The following is a 21,709-nucleotide window of genomic DNA, read 5'->3' on the forward strand; positions in this document are numbered from 1 at the left end:
GTTCTGAGTGCTTTGGTCTCTCAGCAGATTATGGCGAGCCAGGAAAGCCAAATATCACCAATTATCTCCTCAAACCCATCTGTTGGCTCAGCTGGCTTGCTGGCAATCAAGTTTAGCAATCAGCCTTTATTTGGTTCATGTCAGCTGGAAATATTTCCTTCAATTCCCCCCAAATACTGGAAATACCTTACAATCTCCCAAATTAAATTTGAGTTGTCTCTTTTTTCTTAATGAACAGATATTTGTAGGTTTTTCCACTATATTTAAGTATTTAATTCATGTCATAATTATAAAAGCAAAATTGCACCAGCTTAATGAAAGGAGCAACTCGTCTCTAAAAGCAACTGGTTCGAGGTCTTGGCCATGATCCAGTTACTTGTGAATAAATCTGCACTTTTGGAGGTTTAGGGGCCGCTGCTCTTATTAATTTCATTTTTAATCTGTGTAGCACACTGAGAAATCATGGCTTGTGTTCAACCGTAATCAAATTAAGCTAACTCGGTTATTGTTTTACAGAGAACAGGACTCCGATCAAGCAACCTCAACAACAACAACAACAACAAACCCTGAAACATAACATTAGATTTTTATTAATTCAAGCAAACTGTTACAGTAAACAGTTACATAAGTTACATGGTATACAGTATTGATCCAATCTTTTTTTTTCCTCCTTTCAACTCCCTCCCCCCCAGCCAAACATAGAAACAGCGAATTCATACAAGCGCAGGCAAGTAAGTAGTAACAGCACAATACATTCATCAACTCAACGATACGTTTTGTACGAACAATAAGGCAAGTAGAAGAAAAAAACAAAACGAACGAACGGAAAAGGATGGCAGACATTTCCTTTCAAATGAGCCAAAACAAGGCAGAATGTAAGCTTCTTGTCTTACGCCTCAAACGGCAGTACTACGCAGAGCTGTAGTCCCAAACGAGGTAAGGCTTCCCGTTAGTGAGCAGTTAAACAGTAAAAGGGCATCTGAGAGAAAAGCTGCCATCAGTGACGTTGACTGGTTTGCATCTGGTGTCAGTCAGATTCCCAAAACTCGAAAAAGTTTCTCTCTGTACGCTGTATTTTATTTTATTTTTTAATAAATCAGGGATAATAAGAGAGGCAGGAATTCTGATGTTTATCTACAGAATCAAGTTGCTTCCACCGTCCATTTCTGCGGCAACAAGCGTGAGAAAATGAAGGGAGCTCGATATAAACAATGGCTTAGTGTTTCTCTTTGACAGCGCCTGATGTCAACAATAGCAGAAATGGCTCCTCTGAACCCAGACAGCTCAGTATCTAGGCATACATTTCCCTGGGGTAAAGGTTAAATGTAAGTGGATGGATATGCACACATGTGACCAAAGCAGCCATATGGTTTCCCCCATCATTTCAGCCATACAATATTTATCACATGACACAGCAACACAATCTTTTGCTTGTCCTTAGTGGTAAAGTCATTCCTGATAACAAAAAAAAGTGTGTGGGGGGGTGACGACAACCCAGCCTGTGGTCAGGGTTTGATACTACTGGCCTGTTAAAACAAGTGTTTCAGTTGTACTAGGTAAATAAAAGATGATTAAAATAAAGCAGCATTCACTCAATGCCATGTTCAGCAAAACCATATTGGAGAACTAAAGATAGATGCAACATGCCTTCATTTGTTCTTTTCAAATTTCTTCTTTGTTTTTGTTTTTCCCCAACATCAAGGTACAGATAAGAAACGAAAACAAGTGGCTCTTCAAAAAAGTTATCTTCGTGTATACCGATAGTAAACATGAGGGATTTCATCACAAGAAATCCAGCCGAAACAAAGTCGCGTGGTAGGTGCAGAAGAATGAATTCGAAAAAAGAGAGAGAGAGAGAAAAACGACTCTTGGAACACTAGAAAGACCGACAACGGCGACGTGGAGTCCCTCCACTGAACACAAACCACAACGAGACAGACATATGACAAGATATAAACAAAAAAAAAAAAAAAAAAAAAAAGAGAGAGGAAAGGTGGTCGTAACGGTGTTTCGGTTCTTTGATGTCGAGGTGTGGAGTGCAGGGATGCGATACTGCTGGAGGGTGGGGCACCTCCATCCTCCCGGTATTCCTTCTGTTCTCTCCCTCGCCGCCGTCATTCCATCCAGTCTCCTTCGTCAAACTCGGACTCGTCCTCGGAGTCGGAGTATTCCACGGCGATGCGGCGTGACAGGATGGTGGCCACATCATTACCCACTCGCTCGTGCTTAGCCTCTTGTTCTCGCTGCTCCTCCACTTTTCGCAGCTGTATGCCTGCAGCAGGGAAACGGAGAAAGATGATTACATATCATCGCTCCTGAAACTCCCAATTAGGATTATAACGACTACAGCAACAATAACTTGGATATAGATGTGTATTTATCCTGCTTTATTAAAATGTATTTATGTGAAATATTAAAAACTGGTCTCCGATTTGATTAATCTGAATGAAGCTGGATCTTATAGACACAGCGTGACACTATGTGCGCAGCACCTGCTCCCACTTGCTATTTAAATCTGTTTGCAAGTGCCAGCCAATCAGAAGAAAGCTTGCTTAAAGGGAGGGGTAGGAGAGCTAAGAATGAGAGGCTTGTTTTATACAGTAGATGAAACTGAATGCAAAGCTAATCTAATAGAGACCAAGCTAGGTGTTCTTTTCTCTAACCATTTAGTGTGAAAAATGAATCCTATGGTCCTAGAAGAGTAATGAAAAGGGCGGTAAACAAAAGAGTGGCATCTTCAAAGTTATTTCACGGCCTTCTTTTACAGATTTACAAAAATACAGTTATCTATGATGTAAGACGAGAAAAGCAGCAAAGATTGGAGGAAGTTTTGCTTCAAGACAGGCTTAAAAATATCTGAATATATTCTCTTATCATCACATGCAGAGCTGGCATTACACAATCTTTTCAAGATTTGGAGGCAGTTAAGCTGCTACTATGAAAAAGTGGTCACAACATGGTTTTAAAGAACTATTTGCACATGCATTTACAAACACTTCACCTTTTCTGATAGCCTCCAACAGGACACTGCGTGCATCGCTGATGGGTGGCAGATTGGCTGGATGGTGCCTCTTGGTCCCCATGTCGTGGATGGCGTGGGGGGGAGGGGAGGCCATGGCTCCTGCTGAAGGGAAGGCGGGCACAGGTGGTGGCCCTGATAGGCACGGTGATGAGCTCCGCGCTCCTGGGAGGGGCAGGGGAGGTGGTGGCGGTGGAGGAGGCAGGATGGTGCTGTCTGACTGAATACCAGAACCCGAGGATGGACCTTTGTCCAGGACCTGCTGGAAACGAGCTGGAGATGAGGAGTGGAGGGGAGGTGCCACGGGTGGAGGGGCTGGATGGAGAACACCCGGGGCTATCTGGAGGGGAGCGGGGGGAGGCGGGATGGCTGGGGGATGCTGCTGGACTGGTAGAGGAGGAATAGGAGGAGGAGTGCCGCGCAAGCCTGTGGAGGGTAAGGGTGGAGGAGGAGGGGGCAGAGGGGGAGGCGGAGGAGGAGGAGTGTTGGAGTTGTGGCCTGCTGTCCGGGCTGGAGACTGGGGTCTGCTGTCGGAAAAGCCCGAGCTGGAGCTGGAGGGAAGAAGAAACACGAATGAGGTGGAGGCAGTGGTGGTGCACTGCTGCGGCTCTTTAAGCCTTTCAGAGTACCTGAGAAAACGCTCACCAACAGGTAAAAAGGAGGCTGGACTTTGGTCACCATGTGCTTCATGTGCAAAATTTGAGAGATAATTGAGGTAACTTCAACTTTTTCCACTTGGGAAGATTGTTATATGCCATAAATTCTCTCAAAACACAACAAAACAGCTTGTATATACATGTGCACTTCAATTACTAGTTGTTTTTTTTTAATTAATAGTTTGACAAAATACATGAAAACTGTATATAGCGATAGAGGTTATGAAATGTAAACATGCCAAAATATTATGGTTCCAGCTGTCTGCAAATTGTCTAGTTTTCCTTTGGTAATCTTGATCATTTAAAAGTGCATTGAACGAGTGTATGCAGACGAGATCAAGATGATCTGGTGAAGTTCAATCTGAGCATTAGAATGGGGAAGAGAGGAGAGAGGATATCTGGTACGAGGAGAACAGTTTAACAAAAAACCATTGAACTAGCAGCTTAGTCAAGCCTCAAAATTGACTAATATTTGCTCCACATTTTGCAGCGCTGAGTGTGATCAGCAGAAGAGCACATTCCACCTGGCAGGGACAGTCTAACACCAGGCTTTGCATTTTCCCAATTAAACTTTCTATGAAACTAATTTGACTCAGACTGCGAAAGAAGAACATAGCTGCTTATTTATATCCATGACATCCACCTTTTTAGCCTCAGACCATCTGTAGCACATCATGCATAATAAACCCCCCCCATAACTCCAAAATTATCTCTATCATCTGTCTGAATTTTTAAATCTGTCACCGACAAATGCACGTGTGCCAAGTAAAACGGAAAGCCTGACTATTGTAACGACAGAAACTGCCTGTTCACAAAAGGTGCATGTCAAGAGCCGAGTTTGTTTCGTTCTTATCTTTTCAATTAAAAATGTGCAGCAATGCGTCAGAAGCAGCTGCTGGGAGTGTGGAAGTAACCATAAATACAGCTGCTTTGTGAAACTGCAGAGTTGTCACAGGAGCATGGATAGAGTGACGAGGCCAAAGTATTTCCACTTCACTGTCAGTTCAATAAATTAGAGGTTAAAGATCACCGAGCAACCGGCTTATTGTAACTTGCACATTAAAGACAAGAGTGTGAATAACAGTGGCCGTTCACTGATGCCAAACCTGCGGGGGTTGGTACACCGCTAACACTGCGACACAGAGGAATGTGTCCACAATCAATCCTCCTCCTGTGGTGAAGGAGAAGGGGAAAAAAAGGCACAGCAGGAGGAAGAGAAGACGGAGGAAAAAATAAAGTGTGGAGTGTTTCCTCTCAGGACAGCAGTGCTACTTAATGTGCTGTAGTAAAGGAAAGTTTTCAGAGGAGGTGAAGCGAGAAAATGAGATACAATGGAACATGGTGACGGGAACTTTTAAAATGGCAAAAAAAAAGGAAAATCAGCACGAATTAAAGGTCAGAATAAAGTAAATAAAAGAGCAAGAGGAGAAGGCAGATGCAAGGGCAAGTGCAAAAAAAAAAAAAAAAATCAATGCAAGATTTCTCCAGTGTTACCTTAATCATTCCCTCTGATCTCTTCATCCTTTCAAAAACAGCTACATAAGCGGCCAATATGTGCAGCAGAAAAACAACCTGTAATATGTTCAGTGGCCTTAACAAACAGCTGATCCTGCCCTTCAACAAGCCTTTTTCTTATTTTACTTCATCTTTGTTCCACACACTCTCAAACCACACATTCATCAACCTCTTCAGAACCAGTAATTGAAGGTCGGTCTATGATACTGACAGATGTGTATGAGAAAATGAGATAAACAAGGCTAAGAGATGGGGAGGGAATCGCAGTAGTTACAGATAATTCCTTAGCACTTTTTTAAACTGCTTGAAACACACATTTACGTTTTAGGTGTAGGTAGAACAACAAAGTGAAAACTGAGGCTGATGACTCACCTGATCACAGAAGGTGGCTTTATCTCTCCCAGTGGGTGCATAGGAGGTGGCGGCGGTGGAGGGTCGTGAGGTCGGGAATACATTCTGTCCCCTGTACGGTTAAGCAGTTCGTTCATCTGAGTGTAGGGCAGCGCCGCCAGTGAGAAGGGCCCGTCCAAATGCTCCATGTACAAATGAGTCCTGAGCAGAGAAACCCAGTCATTCATTCACACTGTGTTTGGTTCAGCTGTGAGTCTTTGTGTGTGTGTGCAGTTTTGTGTTCTTTGCACTTACTATTCTTACCCGCATAAAGCTCATCTGTCAGAACTTAAATCATGTCACTTAAACAAAACCTTACATATTCTGGGTAGGTGGAGGTGCTGTATATAGAACTGAGGTATGTTCCCAATCATTTTACCTTGTGTGTGTAAAATATTTGTAAAGGATTAAACAAAAACAAACAAGAAAAACAAACACAAAGCAAACTCACACACAAAAAACAGAAGATATACTAATACTAATATACTAATTATATTTACTGTGGAGTTTGTGTTTGATTAAACATAGCACTAAGACTTTTTGATGATCAGAAATTATGTAGTAATTGGGTCATGGAATTCACAGAGTCCAGTAATCGTAGCCAGCAACACAAATATTGAAAGCCAATATTTAGTATGAGCACCTTTATTCTCCACTACAGCCTGAACCTTTCTTGTCATTTCTTTAAGTCATCTTCAGGAATAGTTCTCCAGGCTTCTTGAAGGACATTCAGAGCTCTTCTTCAGATGTTAGCTGCCTTTTGTTCTGTTCTTTGTCAAGAAGATCCCACATTGCCTTAATAATGCTGAGGTCACGGACCAGTATGCTTTTACTGTACTGGCAGCGTGTTTGGAATCATTTTCATGCAGAAAAATGACAAATTAATGTTTTCACTCAGAGACCATCTAGATGGTCTTGTATGGGGGATCAAAATCTGATGGTACATTTCTGTGTTCATAATTCCATCAATTTTGACAAGATCTCCAACAACACTGGCTGAAACGCAGCCCTAAATCATGACAGAGCCTCCACTGTGTTTTACAGATGTCTGCTGTGCCTCTCTCCTGATCTCCACACCGATGATAATTCGAAAATCATTGAAAAATGTGGAATCGTCACCACATGAAACTTGTTGTTCAGTTGGCATACCTCAGCAGTGAGTGGCTTCTTGACCAGCTGAGGGTTTAGATCCATCTCTCAGGTCCTGAGTCCAGTCTTTGCAGGATTTCTTTCTTAGAACAATTTTTAACTCTTCATCTGCTGGGAATAGTTTTGTAGGCCTACCACGTCTTCATTTCTCCTCCACTTGTTTAGTTTCCTCGTTTTAAGGACACTAAGCCTGAAGAACTATTGCGCAAGACCTTTTTTTTTTTTTTTTTAAATGTATGAGGATGACTGGCTTCTTTTAAGCAAAATACTTTTAAAAAAACGACGTGTGGCACAAGACCTGCGCTCATTATGTTCTTTAAGGTCATGTTTATGGTTTCTTCTGGCCATTACAGAGATCTGGTCACACAATATACATATACACATAAAAACAAGTAAGTAATAATAAGTAAAGAGGCACTTTTCATAAAACAAACGTATTCTCACAGGCCACAAAAGTATACACTTCCTGTTTCCATTTCTCAGCAGTTTAGAATATTTTTTATTCACAAGAATGAATTTCTGCTACAATTATTCTGTTGACAATGCTGTTGCAGTCTAGGTGAGTGCCCATCAAAAGACACTGTTATCCACAACATTGTAAATCAAATGCCGACAACCACATCTACGGTCCATTTGCTTGAAATCTATTCTCATCAGTGCTCGCAGAAAAGATTTTGTGTCAGCTATCCACGCTACTGACAAATCCAACAAAACTACCAATTTGCATAAAATGTTTTCTTATTAATCACATTGACTGGCAGGGAAATTACTGAACACGAGTGGCACTGCAGCTCTGAGGCACAATAAAAGCAATCACAACTTTGAAGGACCTTAATCATCCCTTTTGTGGCTGCATTTCCCCAGTGCCACAGAAGTGTAAATTGCGTGAACAGATTCTCTGTGGACAGGACACTATTTATTTTTGTCCATAGGATTGATTTAATCCTGCAGATGAATCCGTTTTTATCAAGTTTTTCAGATTTTCAGCTCTCGTGATGTAATGTGCACGTCATTTCCACCAGGTGACACCTGACTAACTAGTGCCGTCCACCTTCACTCACCTGTTGTCGTGATAACCCGCCGATCCGTTGGCCTCTCTGTGTTTGTCTTCAGGTAAGTCCTGAGCGAGCTCTGCCCCCAGTGCCAGTTTCTGCCACTCCTTCTTACGATCGTGAGGTGCTCGCGGTATCTTCTCCGGCTCGTGTGGACGGTCGATCGCCTTCAGCTTTAGAAGAGGAGGCGAAGATGGTGACGGGGATGGAATAGTTAAAAGGAATAATGGGAAGTGGTGGATGAATCCACATGAGGTGTTTTGGGGATGACAATGAGGATGAGAGTGGAAGGAGAAGAGCAGGAGACAAAAAATAATATTAGCCATTAAATATATTTTCCAAAACTGATGGATTGTTAAACATTTGAACGACAGAGCTTGAAAATTACAGTCAAGATTTATCAATGCAGAAGTAGAAAGAAGCGTTCACACACTCAAACAACCAAATCCAAAACTTAATAACTGATCCAAACTGTCCCTCTTTGTAATTTACTTTAAGGTGCCAAATAAACATCAACCTACCACAACAGTCTTAACAATATCTGTGCTTTCTAATCATCTTAAACTTAAAAGCACATTTTTTTAAAGGGGTAGCGCTTCACAGAAAATACTGCATCACACAAGCTTGGGAGCAGGGAGTGCTCATTGACTGACTGAATCAAATTGTGGGTAAATATTTTTTTTTCCCAAAGCTTAAAAGTCTATAAAGAAAGATGGGTAATATTTTGTGATAATCTCGTGCCCATCGTCAAACAGCAATCCCTGACTCCCAGATTTCAGCATGACTGATTTGCAACAGAGGGAAAAAAAAACAGCAGCAAGCTGCTGAGGTAGAAGTTTGTTCTTTTTTTTGTTTTTAAATCAAATAATCGCTGTTTTTTCACATACCTGCCCTGGAAGGTCTAAGTACCTATAGACCTGATCATACATGCGGGGGTCCTGCAACTACAAGAACAAAAACAAAAACCACAAGAGAAGCACCAGGGGTGAGGGGACGGGGTTCAAAATAATCAACACGGCACAGGATTGAGCACAGCGCTGCTGCACACAATCAACGGGGACAAAAACAGAGTGGGCGGTGAGAAGTAGGACAAAAGGGAAAGAGGGGGGAAAAAAAGTGCTGTTAAACAGAAAAATGACAACGTGCACAGCGCGGGGGACGTCACAATGGCACGCAAAGACCCACACACACCCACGGTGAATATAACAGAGCGCCGCTTCATCCCAAACAGACAGACTAAGGCAGAAAAGGAGAGATCTCACTGGAATGGGGGGAGCAAATCTACAAAGGTGTGTTTCTACATGCGATGCACAGCAACAACCCACACTGGAGAATGACATGCAAAACAGAAAATGCACACACTCGTGCTAGCCAACCCAAAACAATGAGAGAGCAGATTATATTAAAGAAGGGCAATAAAAACATAAAGGGGACTTTTCACAGTCAATCTAAATATAAAGATATGCATGAAAACACTTTACAATCTTTAGTCAACTTAAACCAGCTAACAATATAAATCAATGTGAAAAATTATTCTCAACGCTAAACATAGACAACTGTAATAAAAGCAAACTTACGAACTAATAAAATAAAACATATTTATTCTGCAAAAACTGGATAAAACAAGTGAGTTTGGCTTTAAATATTATGTTTCTACTTTCTATCTTCTTGTGGTGCTCAGCTTATTTGCTTTATTAAGGACATGCATGTAAATTTTCACAAATATATTTACAGTCGACAGCTGCGTATAGCGTAGATATTAACCAATACACCATTAACTTCAGTTTGCAATTAAGAGTGAACAGCATATTGGTTCAGGGACTCTTTTCAGCTGCTGGTCTATACACAGCTGGCACTTTGGAGAATATTTACAGTATGTGGGAGCAATTGTGTTCATGATAACGAGGGATCATGTCAGCCAGTACAAGTGCATCATGTGGCTGTGATTTAAAGAGTTTTACAAGAAGAGGGGGGAGGACTGCAGCACAGGAACACTGTTTTTTTTCTAAGGCTACACAGACAATACCTGTTAGTGGGATGCTTTTATGATGCATTTTTTGTGCCTTTTTTTGACATTAAGACAAAAAAAGAAAGCACAGACATGCTTGTGTGTTAGTAATTTAACAAGACGTATTTGTGCTGATTATAAAAACACAATCCGTTTCAAATAAAACTATTTACAACACAAGCCGATATTCAGTTAGGGTATCAAACAATACCAATATTATATCTAGCTGTAGACGTACCAAACAAGAGTGAGTGTGTGTGTGTGTGTGTGTGTGTGTGTGTGTGTGTGTGTGTGTGTGTGTGTGCGCGTGCGCTCAGATGAAGCATGTTGGCTGAGGTGACAGGTTGTGGACAGCATCTTCTCTGGTTTGGTTAAATGATGCTGATTTTGTTCGCTGAGAGAATAAATTCCAACTGTAACGCACATCGATTCGGTTCTGAATCATCGTGGCCTATTATCCCTGATGAGGCATCGACTGAAGAAAAGCATCTCCGCTTAAACACACACAGTCAGACACACAACCGCCTCCTCCTCTGCTTAAACACATTAATATATCTTAACTAAAACTTTATTATTTATTAAATTGTCAAGACCTTTTACCGTGTCTAAGCTGCGCTGGGCCTCTAAAATCCAGCTGCAATCATCGAATCAGTTATGAGTTTTACTTTTCCTAAACTCGGCTTCCTGAAAGGTTTTCAGTTTTAGCCTCGTGGCAATATAACATTAAATAACACTTGAAATAAAAATAAGCTAATGTACTATAAAATTCCATCTATGGGTCTATAGACTATAATGAGTGAATTTTTTGCTTTAATGACATAAGAAGAAGGGTTGGCAGGAAGGACAGGTGGCAGTCAAACGTATAGTGTGACACAAACCGTCCATCAAACAGAGTGTCTGAGTGATGGCTTTAATGCTGTAGTGCAGCAATCAATGTGAAAATAAGTTTTTGTTTTAATGGAGGGGAAAATAGCTTAGATAGTGTTCGTACAAGAGAGAAAATGAGACATTTTTTTCTGTGAGCGTGTGTTTGTAAGCGTGCATGTGTGAGTCACAGCTGTTATATATGTAGCTAATTTTCAATGGGCTGTGTGCCTCTGCTAGGTCGTCATCTTTCATCTGAATGGACTGGTACTGGCAGAGGAAGTGCCGCTGTGTAAGCACAGTGTGTATATGCAACACAGTGGTTATAGATTTATTTTATATACAGACTGTATTCCTGTGTGCACACCTGTGTCCAGACCGTTATACACACTACAGGCATCATTTGTGCGATCATTTGTGCGTATAGTTTCAACTGACAGACTCAGCAGAATCGTGGCTATGTAACCCCCCCCCCCCTCCCCAACCCCCATCACAGGAATGCCCACAGAGGCATTCAACCACTGCTGACAATAACGCTAACCTCTCACAATATGCACACATAGCTGCTGCTGCTGATCTTTGTAAAATAAACCATTTGGATGCAAATCCTTAATGAAGCCTCATGTCAATACTGAAATAAAGTCCTAGCAAGGTGAAGAAGGCTCAAAAATAGCACGAAATATGAAAAGTTACTGATGCCTTTACTGCAGCAAAAGCAAATGTCTTCCTGTACAATGCACTCTGACGTGTGCTTTTCTCAGTGTGCTTTTGTAACAATCCAAGCAGAAGACGTCCCGCTTTCATATGTCCTTTAGTGTTAGTTTGACCAAACCACAAATCAAAAGACATGTGGAGGTAAGTCAAAAGCACTACCAACTACCACACAGGTAAGTTACTGCTCTGAGTTGTTTTGCAGTTAGTATAGTGAGTTCTCAGCGCTGTATCCCAAATTCCTTATTTTCAAAAGGTGTGCACTGACACGCCTACAGGTATGGCTTGAAATTATTCATATTTAAACTCAAACAGTACACATTTTTTTTTATGTCATTGTTCATTGCTCATCGTTAGACTGCACTAAAGACGTAAACATAAAGTATTATTAGAAGATTAGAGTATATTAGAGTATATTATTATTAGAGTATATTATCTAGAAACACACAAAAGATGTTTTACTGAGCAGCATACTTTGTGTGTGTTAAAGCCACAGCCGTATGTATTTAAAGCTCATGTAACCACAGGCTATGTTTAAAACTTGAGTTTTGTCATCTGCCCTTTTTTGTAGATTGTTGGTAAAAGGCACATCAAGGGCTCTTGCCCCCCCCCCCCCTTTTTTTTTTTTCTTAAACAGAACTGGGATGCAGGTAAGTGTTAGAGGGTTGTTAGTGATGGGCTTGAGGTGGGCAGCTCACTTGCCCAAAGCAAACCAGAGGGGGGAGTGGAGAAGTGGGAGGATAGAGAGGGCTGCAGGCCACTGCAAAGCAGAGCAGATGCTCTGGTGGAGGTGGAGAGAGGACAAGGGAGAAGCTCTTACCTCTGGGGGAGTAAGGGAGGGAGGAGGGGTTTCAGAGAGGACTCTTATAAGGCTCTTGGGACACACAAGATAAGGCATTTCCAGCTGCACAGAGTTAGATAAAGATTCAGAAAATAATGTAAAAGCAATGGTAGAGAAGAACAAGGACAGTGGAAGCTAGATCCTGAAGCAGGATCTTGACTGAACTTTACTGTTAAAACATTACTTGCTTTATGCTTTACATAGTATTAGCACTTAGCTCAAAATTTAAGCTAAAATGGAATCAAAAAGCTGTAAATTGACTGTAGACAAGCTGAGTTCATATAAATATAGCTAGTAAATTGGGATAAGAATACTGCACTGTCTGCTTGTCTCTTTTTTGCTTATTAGCCATCGTTGCTATTGCAGTAACAAGCTATTAAACTAACACAGCTCCACTAGCCTGCAACAAGCCATAAGAGCAACAGAAGGAGGTGTACTGTTATGAGGCAGGTGGCAGAATTATGCCTTGCGTTGTAGGTGCAGATGTCTCCTCTACATGTGCCGTAGTATCACAGAAATTCGATTAGAAATAAACAGTTTCTCATACCAGTCTCCTAAAGCAAAACATCTTGATAGTTAAGGCTCTCTAGCATATATGCAACAGTGACTGCAATGTCGTTTCAGAGTCATTACATTTACTCGGGATGACTTAAGCTTCATGAGAACCTGAAAACAGTCACAGATCTGCAGCTGCATTATCAGTTGGTGAGCAAAAAAGTAAAGGACGACATTGTCAGTGGAGACATGAAAGTGACTTTTCTATATCATGTGTTTAAAAAAAAGAAAAGAAAAAGCCATTCCAGTCCCACTCAGGAACAAATGCTAGAACTGCCCACTATTAAACAACCAACACCCACTGGTGAACTGGGAGCCATGTGAAAAAAATGTATTCCTGCTTATAGGGAAGTATTTAAAATTGGGGGGAAAACATCAATAGATATCTGCTCCAGCCACGAGTGCTTTAATGAGACAGGAATAGCAGAGGAAGAGCAAAGGGGATTCTTCATAAAGGGGATTCAGATGTTGGAGATCTCAATGCCTAGTGGACCCAAACACTGATCTCAAAGAGAAACACACGATTTTACGTCTTTCTCTCTGTTCATGTTCTTCTCATTCGCTGAGACTTTCACCCTCCGTTTCCTCTGACTAGCTCAGCACATAGTCTACTGCTAATCCACTGAGGCTAACACAGAGGCTAATGAGATTAGGAAACTGCAGGTTTCTTCCCCCCCTCTCTCTGCCATATGCTGCTTGTCATTTATCACTGGCTTCTAGCTGGCTGGGCCTGTGAATACCACAATTTGTTAAATGTGGCTTCAGTCTAATGATTAGTGATGTGACCATGTAAGAAAATAGTTTGGGGATGAAGAAGATTAAATACAGTGCTGGGAAACACTTACATGTTTGAGATCATGAAACTAATTTATAATATTAGTTAAAGATAACAGATTTAATACAAAATGTAGTTAATTAATGAAATCATCATTTATAAAGTGGGAAAAAAAACTATCCAAACCCTCAGTTTTTAGCTTTCAGGCAGTTTTCCTCGTTCTTACTTTAATCATTCCTTCAGCTTTCATATGCTTACCACATTTTCCACGGCCGTGAATGTGACCTTTCAAGTAAACTTAAGACTTATTTAACTTTGTCTTGATTCCTTCTTTGATTATTCTTAATAACAACCCTTACAAATTGAGTTCATTCTAGCACTGACATTTTAAAAACAGGAGACATCAAGGTTGCTCAAGAAACTGACCATTTACTTTAATAAATATCAGAAATGTAATTTGAAAAAAAGAAAAGAAAAAGAGGTATTGCTTAAGGCGCGTGTTTAACATTGATATCGGTTTCATTATTCTGGCCACTGATCTATGATGGATGTCCTTGTTGTTACTTTGTTCAAGGAGTTATTCACTCCCAGCCTTCAACATCGTGAGCTGAAATAATATATGTAATTTTTTTCATTTTTTGTAGTTTAAGAAAGAATGCAGACGTGACCGAATCAGCTGAGTCTCTGTTTGAAAAGTACAATAATTCAAAATACCCACTATACAGTATATGCATCAGAAAGCTTCTATGTTTAAATATGTGTGATGGCAACGAAAACTATATTTCTAAATGATTATTTATTGACTTTTTGTGTGGATTAATTCTCAGAGCAAAAATAAGCAACCTGCCTGGGGACTGCATTTAATTCTTTTCAAATTTGAGACTAATTGCAGTGAAGGCAGGTTGCTAGTGTGAAGCAACCTGCCTTCACTGCAATCAGTCTCAATCTGACTCAAGATTGTGCATCCACACAGTGACAAAGGTTGGTGGCAGTAATTTTGGCTGTCCTAGTCTCCAACCACCACCTTCACTAGTGTGACTGCAGCCTAGATATACTGTTTTTATGTTATTATAATATGTTATTTAAAATTAATGTCAAATGAAAAATGTAATTAGAACTTTTGCAGGTTCAGTTTAAAAAAAAAAAAAGAAAGAAAGAAAAAAGTTTAAGGTTTAAGAGTTTTGTTCTTCACGGTACAACTTCATCTGCTACTCCAGTTTCATTTACTAAAAACTATGGCGTTCACACCAGATCACCATTAAGGTCTAGAGCAGTACATATGTGACAAGAAAAGCCATCAAACAAAAAACTAAACTAAATAAATAAGACGAATTTAAAAATATAATTCAAGATAAACAACACAGCTGCTGCAGCCAGAGCCCAGAAGCATAAGCGTAATGTCTTAGTATCTCGGCATCATCATTAAGAATATATCTGACTTTAATTAAAACTGTGCATCCATTAAATAAATGTGTTATTTAGATGGATTCTTCTGGCGTGTAAAATAGTTTTAGGCTTAAGTTGCAGTGTTAAATGATGTAAAGAAAATTATTTTAACTATTAAGTTAAAATAAATATTTACAATACTTACAAATATTTTATAAGGCCAATGAGAGACCTATTAAGGTTTAGTGCCTTTTGATTTAGGATTAGGTAGCTATAGATAAAAGCTATTTAATTGTTGTATATTTCAGTTGCTTGCAGCTAGTAAGGAAGGAAGAAAAAAAAAAAAAAAAAAAAAAGGAAGCACTTAATAAAGTTTCTATCTAATAACTGATGCTTATGATAGAAAGCAAAACAATTTACATAGTCTGTAGCTCCACAGACCCTCTTATTATCCACACAGCCCCAAATTATGGTCACTTTGTACATGTTGATCTATTATCTTGAACAAAACCTGCTCCGTGATAAAAAATGAACTTGAAGCTTCCCAGCTAATGTTAATGTTGTCAGAAAAAAATAATTCAATTTGGAGGAGCAAAGCGTCTGCAAACTTCTGAATTTTCTTCTGAAATTATAAGATGAAGTATCAATGGTAAACATAATTACAGCTACAAATGCATAAGCACGCACACACACACACACACACACACACACACACACACTGAACCCCATGACTGAGAGGGCCATTAAGATGATGTGGCAGAACCACTCAATCAGCAAATTGATGAAGTGTAAAGTTATCAAAGATCTAAACCCGGAATTTATGTGTGTATATGCGAGTGCTTTTTCTATCCATAATCTTTTCAATGAGTGATTCTGCATGCTTCCAGCGCGCATGTATGCACGTGCACCTTCTTTGAGCCATCTTTGTCCTGTTTCTCCATGTGACCATGTATCCACCATGATGATTACACAAACCACCATATATGTTTGTGTAATAGCTCTATTCCTCCATATATCCAGTTCTCCCTGTGAATATCTTTAAGGCCTTTCCATGGGGTCTGTCTAAGTGCCATTGTGGTGAGAGGGAAATGAACATGGCTTTACAAGCTGAGCTCACCCGGAGCTTTAATTAGAAGGAAATCATTGGAATGAGCTCTGGCTGCAAGCGGTCATATCAGCCTAACCCTCTGGAGCAAATAAGCTTTACCTAATGTTGCATGTTGTAGCTTTCTGTTTCATTTACTGCTTAAAAAAAAAAAAAAAAAAAAAAAAAGTGCACACAGACTAGTAAACAACCACAAATATCACTACAGTTACTCTTATTCTCTCAATCCTCCAACTAATTCTCAGCAAAACTTGTCCTCTGTGCGTCATTCCCACAATCATTAAAAACCTCATAACCAGCAAATTATATCCTCAGTGTTCACATAAACCCTCAACAGAAAATCTCTTTACTCCTCAGTGAAATGATTGTAATGAGCTTTGATTGACTGCGAGGGGGCAAAATGGGGAGCATGCACCGCTTCCCACGCAGGAAAATGCAAGCTGGTGCTGATTAGAGCTCCTGATGCTGAGGGTGGGAAACCCCTCGGTTTGAGTTGGGGGGGGGGTCATAACTCAGCACTTGGCGAGGAAGAGCCAAAGCCACATAATTTAATTTGTCTGTGTAAATACATTGAAAAATAAAAACAACCTCAGAATGCAAATGCTTATAGATATTCCTCATGAGGCTACGAGTGACTGTTTATTTGTCGAGAAGAAGAGACGTGACGCACAGCGCAGGGGCAACTGAAGACCAGATGCTCCCATTAATTAGATGTAATGATCACACAAGCAATAACTAAGAGGGTTGACAGAGGGAAGAGTTTATAATCTATGAGTGGTGACTAATTAACTCATTTGGATGTGTGGTATAAAGCCAGACCTCTGAATCTATTAGTGAATCACCCTGCCAGTTTTTTCAAGCAGGACAGATCAATCTGTATCTGTGAAGCCTCTTCGCTCTTCTACTCGCTAACCTCCGTGTGCTGCTGCCTGTCATAAACGCCTCCGTCTACGGCAGTGCACTCGTAAGCTGCTGTGTGAAAAAGCAAAAACGCAGCCGAACCTGTGCTTTTTAATTCTTCTAGACTTACCTTCTGTTTCCGCCTCTCCTTCCTCTTGTCCTCTGTGTCCTGAAGCATCTTTTCTCTCCACAGGTCAAAGAAATAGGATGGATTGGTGTAGAACTTTAGACCCTCCTTTCCATCGTCTCTGTAGACGAGCAAAAGAAACCAAGGAATCTGAGATTCGTGATTAGCAAATTTCAAATTAAAGCTCATTTATTTTCCTCTGAATCCCTGTTGGGGTATGTAACCTTTCATTTAAAAAAAAAAAAGAAACATCACTTTCTTTTCTTTAAGCATTTACTGCTCCTAAAACTTATTTTCATTTTCAGCGAATCTGCTCGCTAATAACTGGATTAAACATTTGATCTATTAAACACAGTGACAGCTTTTAATGTTTTCCTCCCCGTAATTTTACTAAGACAACACAAGACCAATTAAAGCAGAATATTCTAATGTTTAAGGAGCTAAAAACCAAAAAATATTTTGCCATCCATTCCTGAAAACTGTGACCCAAATATCAAAATACTTGCAGGTTTTATTTTTATATCTCCTGAATAATTGTTTCAGTGCTTCACAGTGTAGGCTGGCAAGAGTGAGAGGAGGCACAAGACAAACTGCAACAAAAAGTCATTATTCTGATTTATTTGCTTTTTTTTTTAATGAAGAGTTTCCAAAAATGCGGGAGCTGCAGAAGTTGAACATCACTGAAACTCAAGAGCAGAGGATGAAAAAGGAGGGTAATGTTTATTTGCTTGTGCCCCTGCTCGTCTTTGTCTCTGTTCCCTGTGAAAACAAGCACTTGTCATGAATAATAACTAATGGTGTGTGTTATCATTCATTCCCAATTCAACTCTCATTCTCTTTCTGAATTTCTCAGTAGCATTACAGAAGGGCACGGTGGCTCGTGGTGACTGGACGAGATCAGTGCTGCGAGTATAAGGAGGGAAACATAAAGGGACATCTGACAGATGCAGATAGTTATCACATAATATCATTTCCTCTTGACAAGGAAGTAATCATACACAGGTGCCCCCAACATGCCGCCTGGAAATGCCATTTGATATCAGTATGGGGTACGACTAATTTGCTCTGCTGATGTCTTTGTCCAAATAAATTCAAAAAATCTTTCACTGGTGTTTAACTCATCCGTCCAGAATGTTTTTAAAATAAATGATTATTGTCATCTGCCCTTTTTTGTAGATTGCTAGTAAACATGGAATCTTTCTGGCATGTAGTCACCAATGACTCAATGACTAAATACTACTACTACTATTACTATGGTTTCGTTTATCATGTTGTTCTTCATTCTCTCCTCGCTAGCAAAGGCAAAGCTGTATTTACGTATTATCACCTATCACCTGTTCATGTGCATAGCTATATTTTTTGAAAATGTGTGTCTAACACAAACCTGTATCATCACACTAATAGAGTAAGGTATCCACATATAGAGCCAAGCCGAAAGGTGACGTGAGGGTGAATTAGAATTGCGTAGCAGCTCATCTGGCTCAGTTTACAAGTCACTGCCTGTAAGACAGCAAATGTGACTCTGGCCTCGAGCACAGTTTGGATGAAGTCCCATTTGGGTAATCTCTGTGTCCAAGTTCCTTGTGAATTATATAAGGATAGACAGACAAATGACAGATGCCTGGCTGTAGAATTAGCTTGTCCTTCATTCGGATGAGTTAAAACCTCCACGTGTGAAAGTATGTGTCCGGATATTGATACAGACCCAGAGAAGAAATATGAGCTTCTGAAGGCTACTCAAGAGAGAGTATCCCCATGATGAGATACCGAGTGAATGCTGAAAAGAGAACTCTTATTTTTAACCTTTTAAACCTCGGCCAAACCAGGAGCAGGAACTGCATCGGCTGAGGCTGTGTGTCCAGACCGTTCGGTAGTCCTAAGGTGAACCTGTGAGCACTTGCATTCACCCGCTGTTGCCCACGCCTAGGGAGTCAATTATTTGGCAATGTCATGTTCATGAAAAAGCGAGGCTTCAGAAGGCAAGAGTGGAAAGTTTAATGATATGCAACACAATAAAGGGAAGAAAAGCTTCTGCGGTGTGCACTGCAGGTCCTCTTTGAGAGTTAAAGTAAATTATTATGCCTGCTATTTTTTTGTGTAGTTGAGGTGCATGTTTATGTTGTGTATGAGAAAGAGAAGCTCTTTTCAGGGTGGATCTGAGAAGTAACGGCATAAGGAAGTATCCTAGGGAGCCTCTTAGTAGAGAGAGTATAAATACAGGAAAAAAAGGGGGTGGGGGAGGAAGGACAAGAGGAGGAGGGAGAAATCTAACAGCAAAGAAAATTCAAAAGATCCCAAAATATGGCCAGATTCTAATTAATTAAACAGAAGAATGAAATCACCACCCATGACAATCCTAATCATTAAGCCAGTGCTGATGAACAAAAGATAAATAAATAAATAAAAGCAGCTCCAGATGACTCCAATGACTGTAGATGCCAGTCTTTAGGTCAAAGGAACATCCAGTAGAGAAACTGTTCTCTATATAACGGCAGTTACATCGAACACACTATTGGACTATGTGCCCAAAGCTACCCTATCACTTACTGGAAAATTGAAATTATTTTTTCAAACATTAGCTGTTAACCTCTTAAAATAATAAATGAGAATAAATGAGAATTCGTTTTCTGCTAGCGTGACAGCAAAGCACTTAAGCGAAGCAGAAACCTGTACCCGGCTCTCCCCCGGTCTAGGCCACGTCAAGGCCCATGGGTTAAAAGCACAGCAGTGACGAGGTTTGTACACCTCAGCCTACCTCTCTCTTACAGTGCACGCATCTCTATAAGCACATCCACCAACAAAGAGATTATGTTTGGCTTTTAACCTTTTTTGCAAGTGGCCCTGTCAGGGGGAAAGCATTAGATAGAAAAGGAGGGGAAAAGGTGAGTGAAGAGTGAGGATGAAAAAAAAAAAGGAACAAAGTGAGAAGGTCATAAAATAGAAGAGAGAAAGTGCTGCCCAGCAGAACTTTTTATGGATTATTCATCTTTAAATGCCTCGCTCTTCTTGCTCTCTTCGCCCCCTACTTGTCCACAAGAGCCAGGAGAGATGCCTGGTGTCAAGGACTGACAAGCCTGCCAGTAATAATAAAAAAAACAAAACAAAACAGTGTCCTCTTGAGTTACACTTTAAAGCCAACCCAAAAAAACTGTCCAGACACAAACCACACAAAATAATGTTTAACTGTTTATCCATTCTAAATTTAAGTAAAACTGCCACATCAGCATCAGTGTCTTGTTTAATGAAAGCTTTTATAATGGTAGGCACAACCGTAATACGAGTGAATGGGCCGAATGAAAGCTGTAATTGAGGACCGTTTGGGTACATTTTGCTGACACAGTGGGGTGCAATCAGCCTCTTCTGGTGCCCATCAATAAAATACGAGCGCAATAATGTTTTCCGCTCTCCAGAGACAGAAAACGCAGGGTAAACTTCTATTAACGGGAAACATCTAATTGTAGGAACAACCCCTTCTTTTGCAAACCATTTCCAGAATGCTAAATTAAACATGTATTATAATTGTAAAAAATACAAATAAAAAATACTGGTGGTTGCCAGTCCCGCCCTTTAGACTCCTAGTAAATGCACCTGTGATATCAATTTGAAAATCTTAGGTGACATGTTTTCATAAGATTTTCAGAAAACTCGAGGTCAACATCACTGATATTCATATTTGTGTGAGATTTTTAGGAAATGCACCTATGGTATTAATTTAAAAATCTTGAGTTATCGTGTTCACAAAGTTGTGTCACACACTACCCCAAGCCTATTCAAATGGCGGCCCGCGGGCCAAATGCGGCCCAGAAGCAACCTGCGAGTGGCCCTGCCTGTGGTCCTGGCAGAAACACAGAGAAAACGCAAAAAATTTATTCATTAATTAATTTTAAAAAAATTTAAAAATTTAAAATTCCCACAGCGTAGTGTAGACTGTGAATGCAACACTCCTAGTAGCCTAGCAATATTTAACCCACAATGCACCGTGATGTAAACATATTAAACAATCATCGTAATATATGATGCGACAACAGCATGTCTTTCTCACTCCAAAAGCGCAAAATTGACAATGAAAACTGTCGGTTTAACCCTGCCTGGACTGACAAATACTTATTCATTTTACCGAGTTTAATAATCTTACAACCGGAGTTGTACTACCATGGTGAGGGTCCTGTACAGCCCAAGAGAGAGCTGCAGCATCTTTCCTTCGTGTTTGCTTCTTGGCGAAGAAGAAAAGGCCTTTCACAGATTCTGAAACAGTGAAATACTGCATGCTGGCCGTGGTGGATGCGGTGAAAAGTGATGAAAAAATTAAAGTAAGTGTGACATCTGCTATTAAAAACGTACCCCTGTAGGACAGTTCAAATATTCGTAGAGTTGAAGTTCTGGCGTCAGACGAGTTTGAAATGCTGTTAAATGACCTGAAGAAAACTGATAATGCACAGTTGTGCATATATGTCTGTTTTTTGGATATGAGAGGTCACCAGATTTACAGGGGAAAAGGAATAAAAAAAATTACTTGTTTTTCCAGTACAGTTGTGTGGGTTTGAAATTGATCATGATCTGCTGCTTACTGGCTTCAAAAAAAAACAAAAAAAAAAACAAAAAAACAAAAAAACAAAAAAACAACCTGGCCCAGATAAATTCCCCGGTTTGAAAATC

General features: G+C 40.2%; 1 protein-coding gene across 4 annotated transcripts in view; it reads right to left on the reverse strand.

The window, feature by feature from the left end:
• Positions 1–574: 574 nt before the first annotated feature.
• wasf1 (WASP family member 1) overlaps positions 575–21,709 on the reverse strand; it is a 66,578-nt gene continuing 45,443 nt past the window's right edge. For 2 of the 4 annotated variants that reach the window (XM_082506764.1, XM_082506763.1), the window contains 7 exons: positions 17,057–17,174; positions 12,185–12,268; positions 8,669–8,725; positions 7,791–7,954; positions 5,563–5,742; positions 3,002–3,570; positions 575–2,272 (listed from right to left, as the gene is read on the reverse strand). In XM_082506764.1, the coding sequence (XP_082362890.1) occupies positions 2,115–2,272; positions 3,002–3,570; positions 5,563–5,742; positions 7,791–7,954; positions 8,669–8,725; positions 12,185–12,268; positions 17,057–17,174 (1,330 nt within the window). In that variant the 3' untranslated portion in view covers positions 575–2,114. The remainder of the gene's footprint in view (positions 2,273–3,001; positions 3,571–5,562; positions 5,743–7,790; positions 7,955–8,668; positions 8,726–12,184; positions 12,269–17,056; positions 17,175–21,709) is intronic. The other 2 variants (XM_082506765.1, XM_082506766.1) reach the window with 2 other exon arrangements.

Source organism: Aulonocara stuartgranti, assembly GCF_965226115.1.
Source record: "Aulonocara stuartgranti genome assembly, chromosome: 15".
Lineage (NCBI taxonomy): Eukaryota > Metazoa > Chordata > Actinopteri > Cichliformes > Cichlidae > Aulonocara > Aulonocara stuartgranti.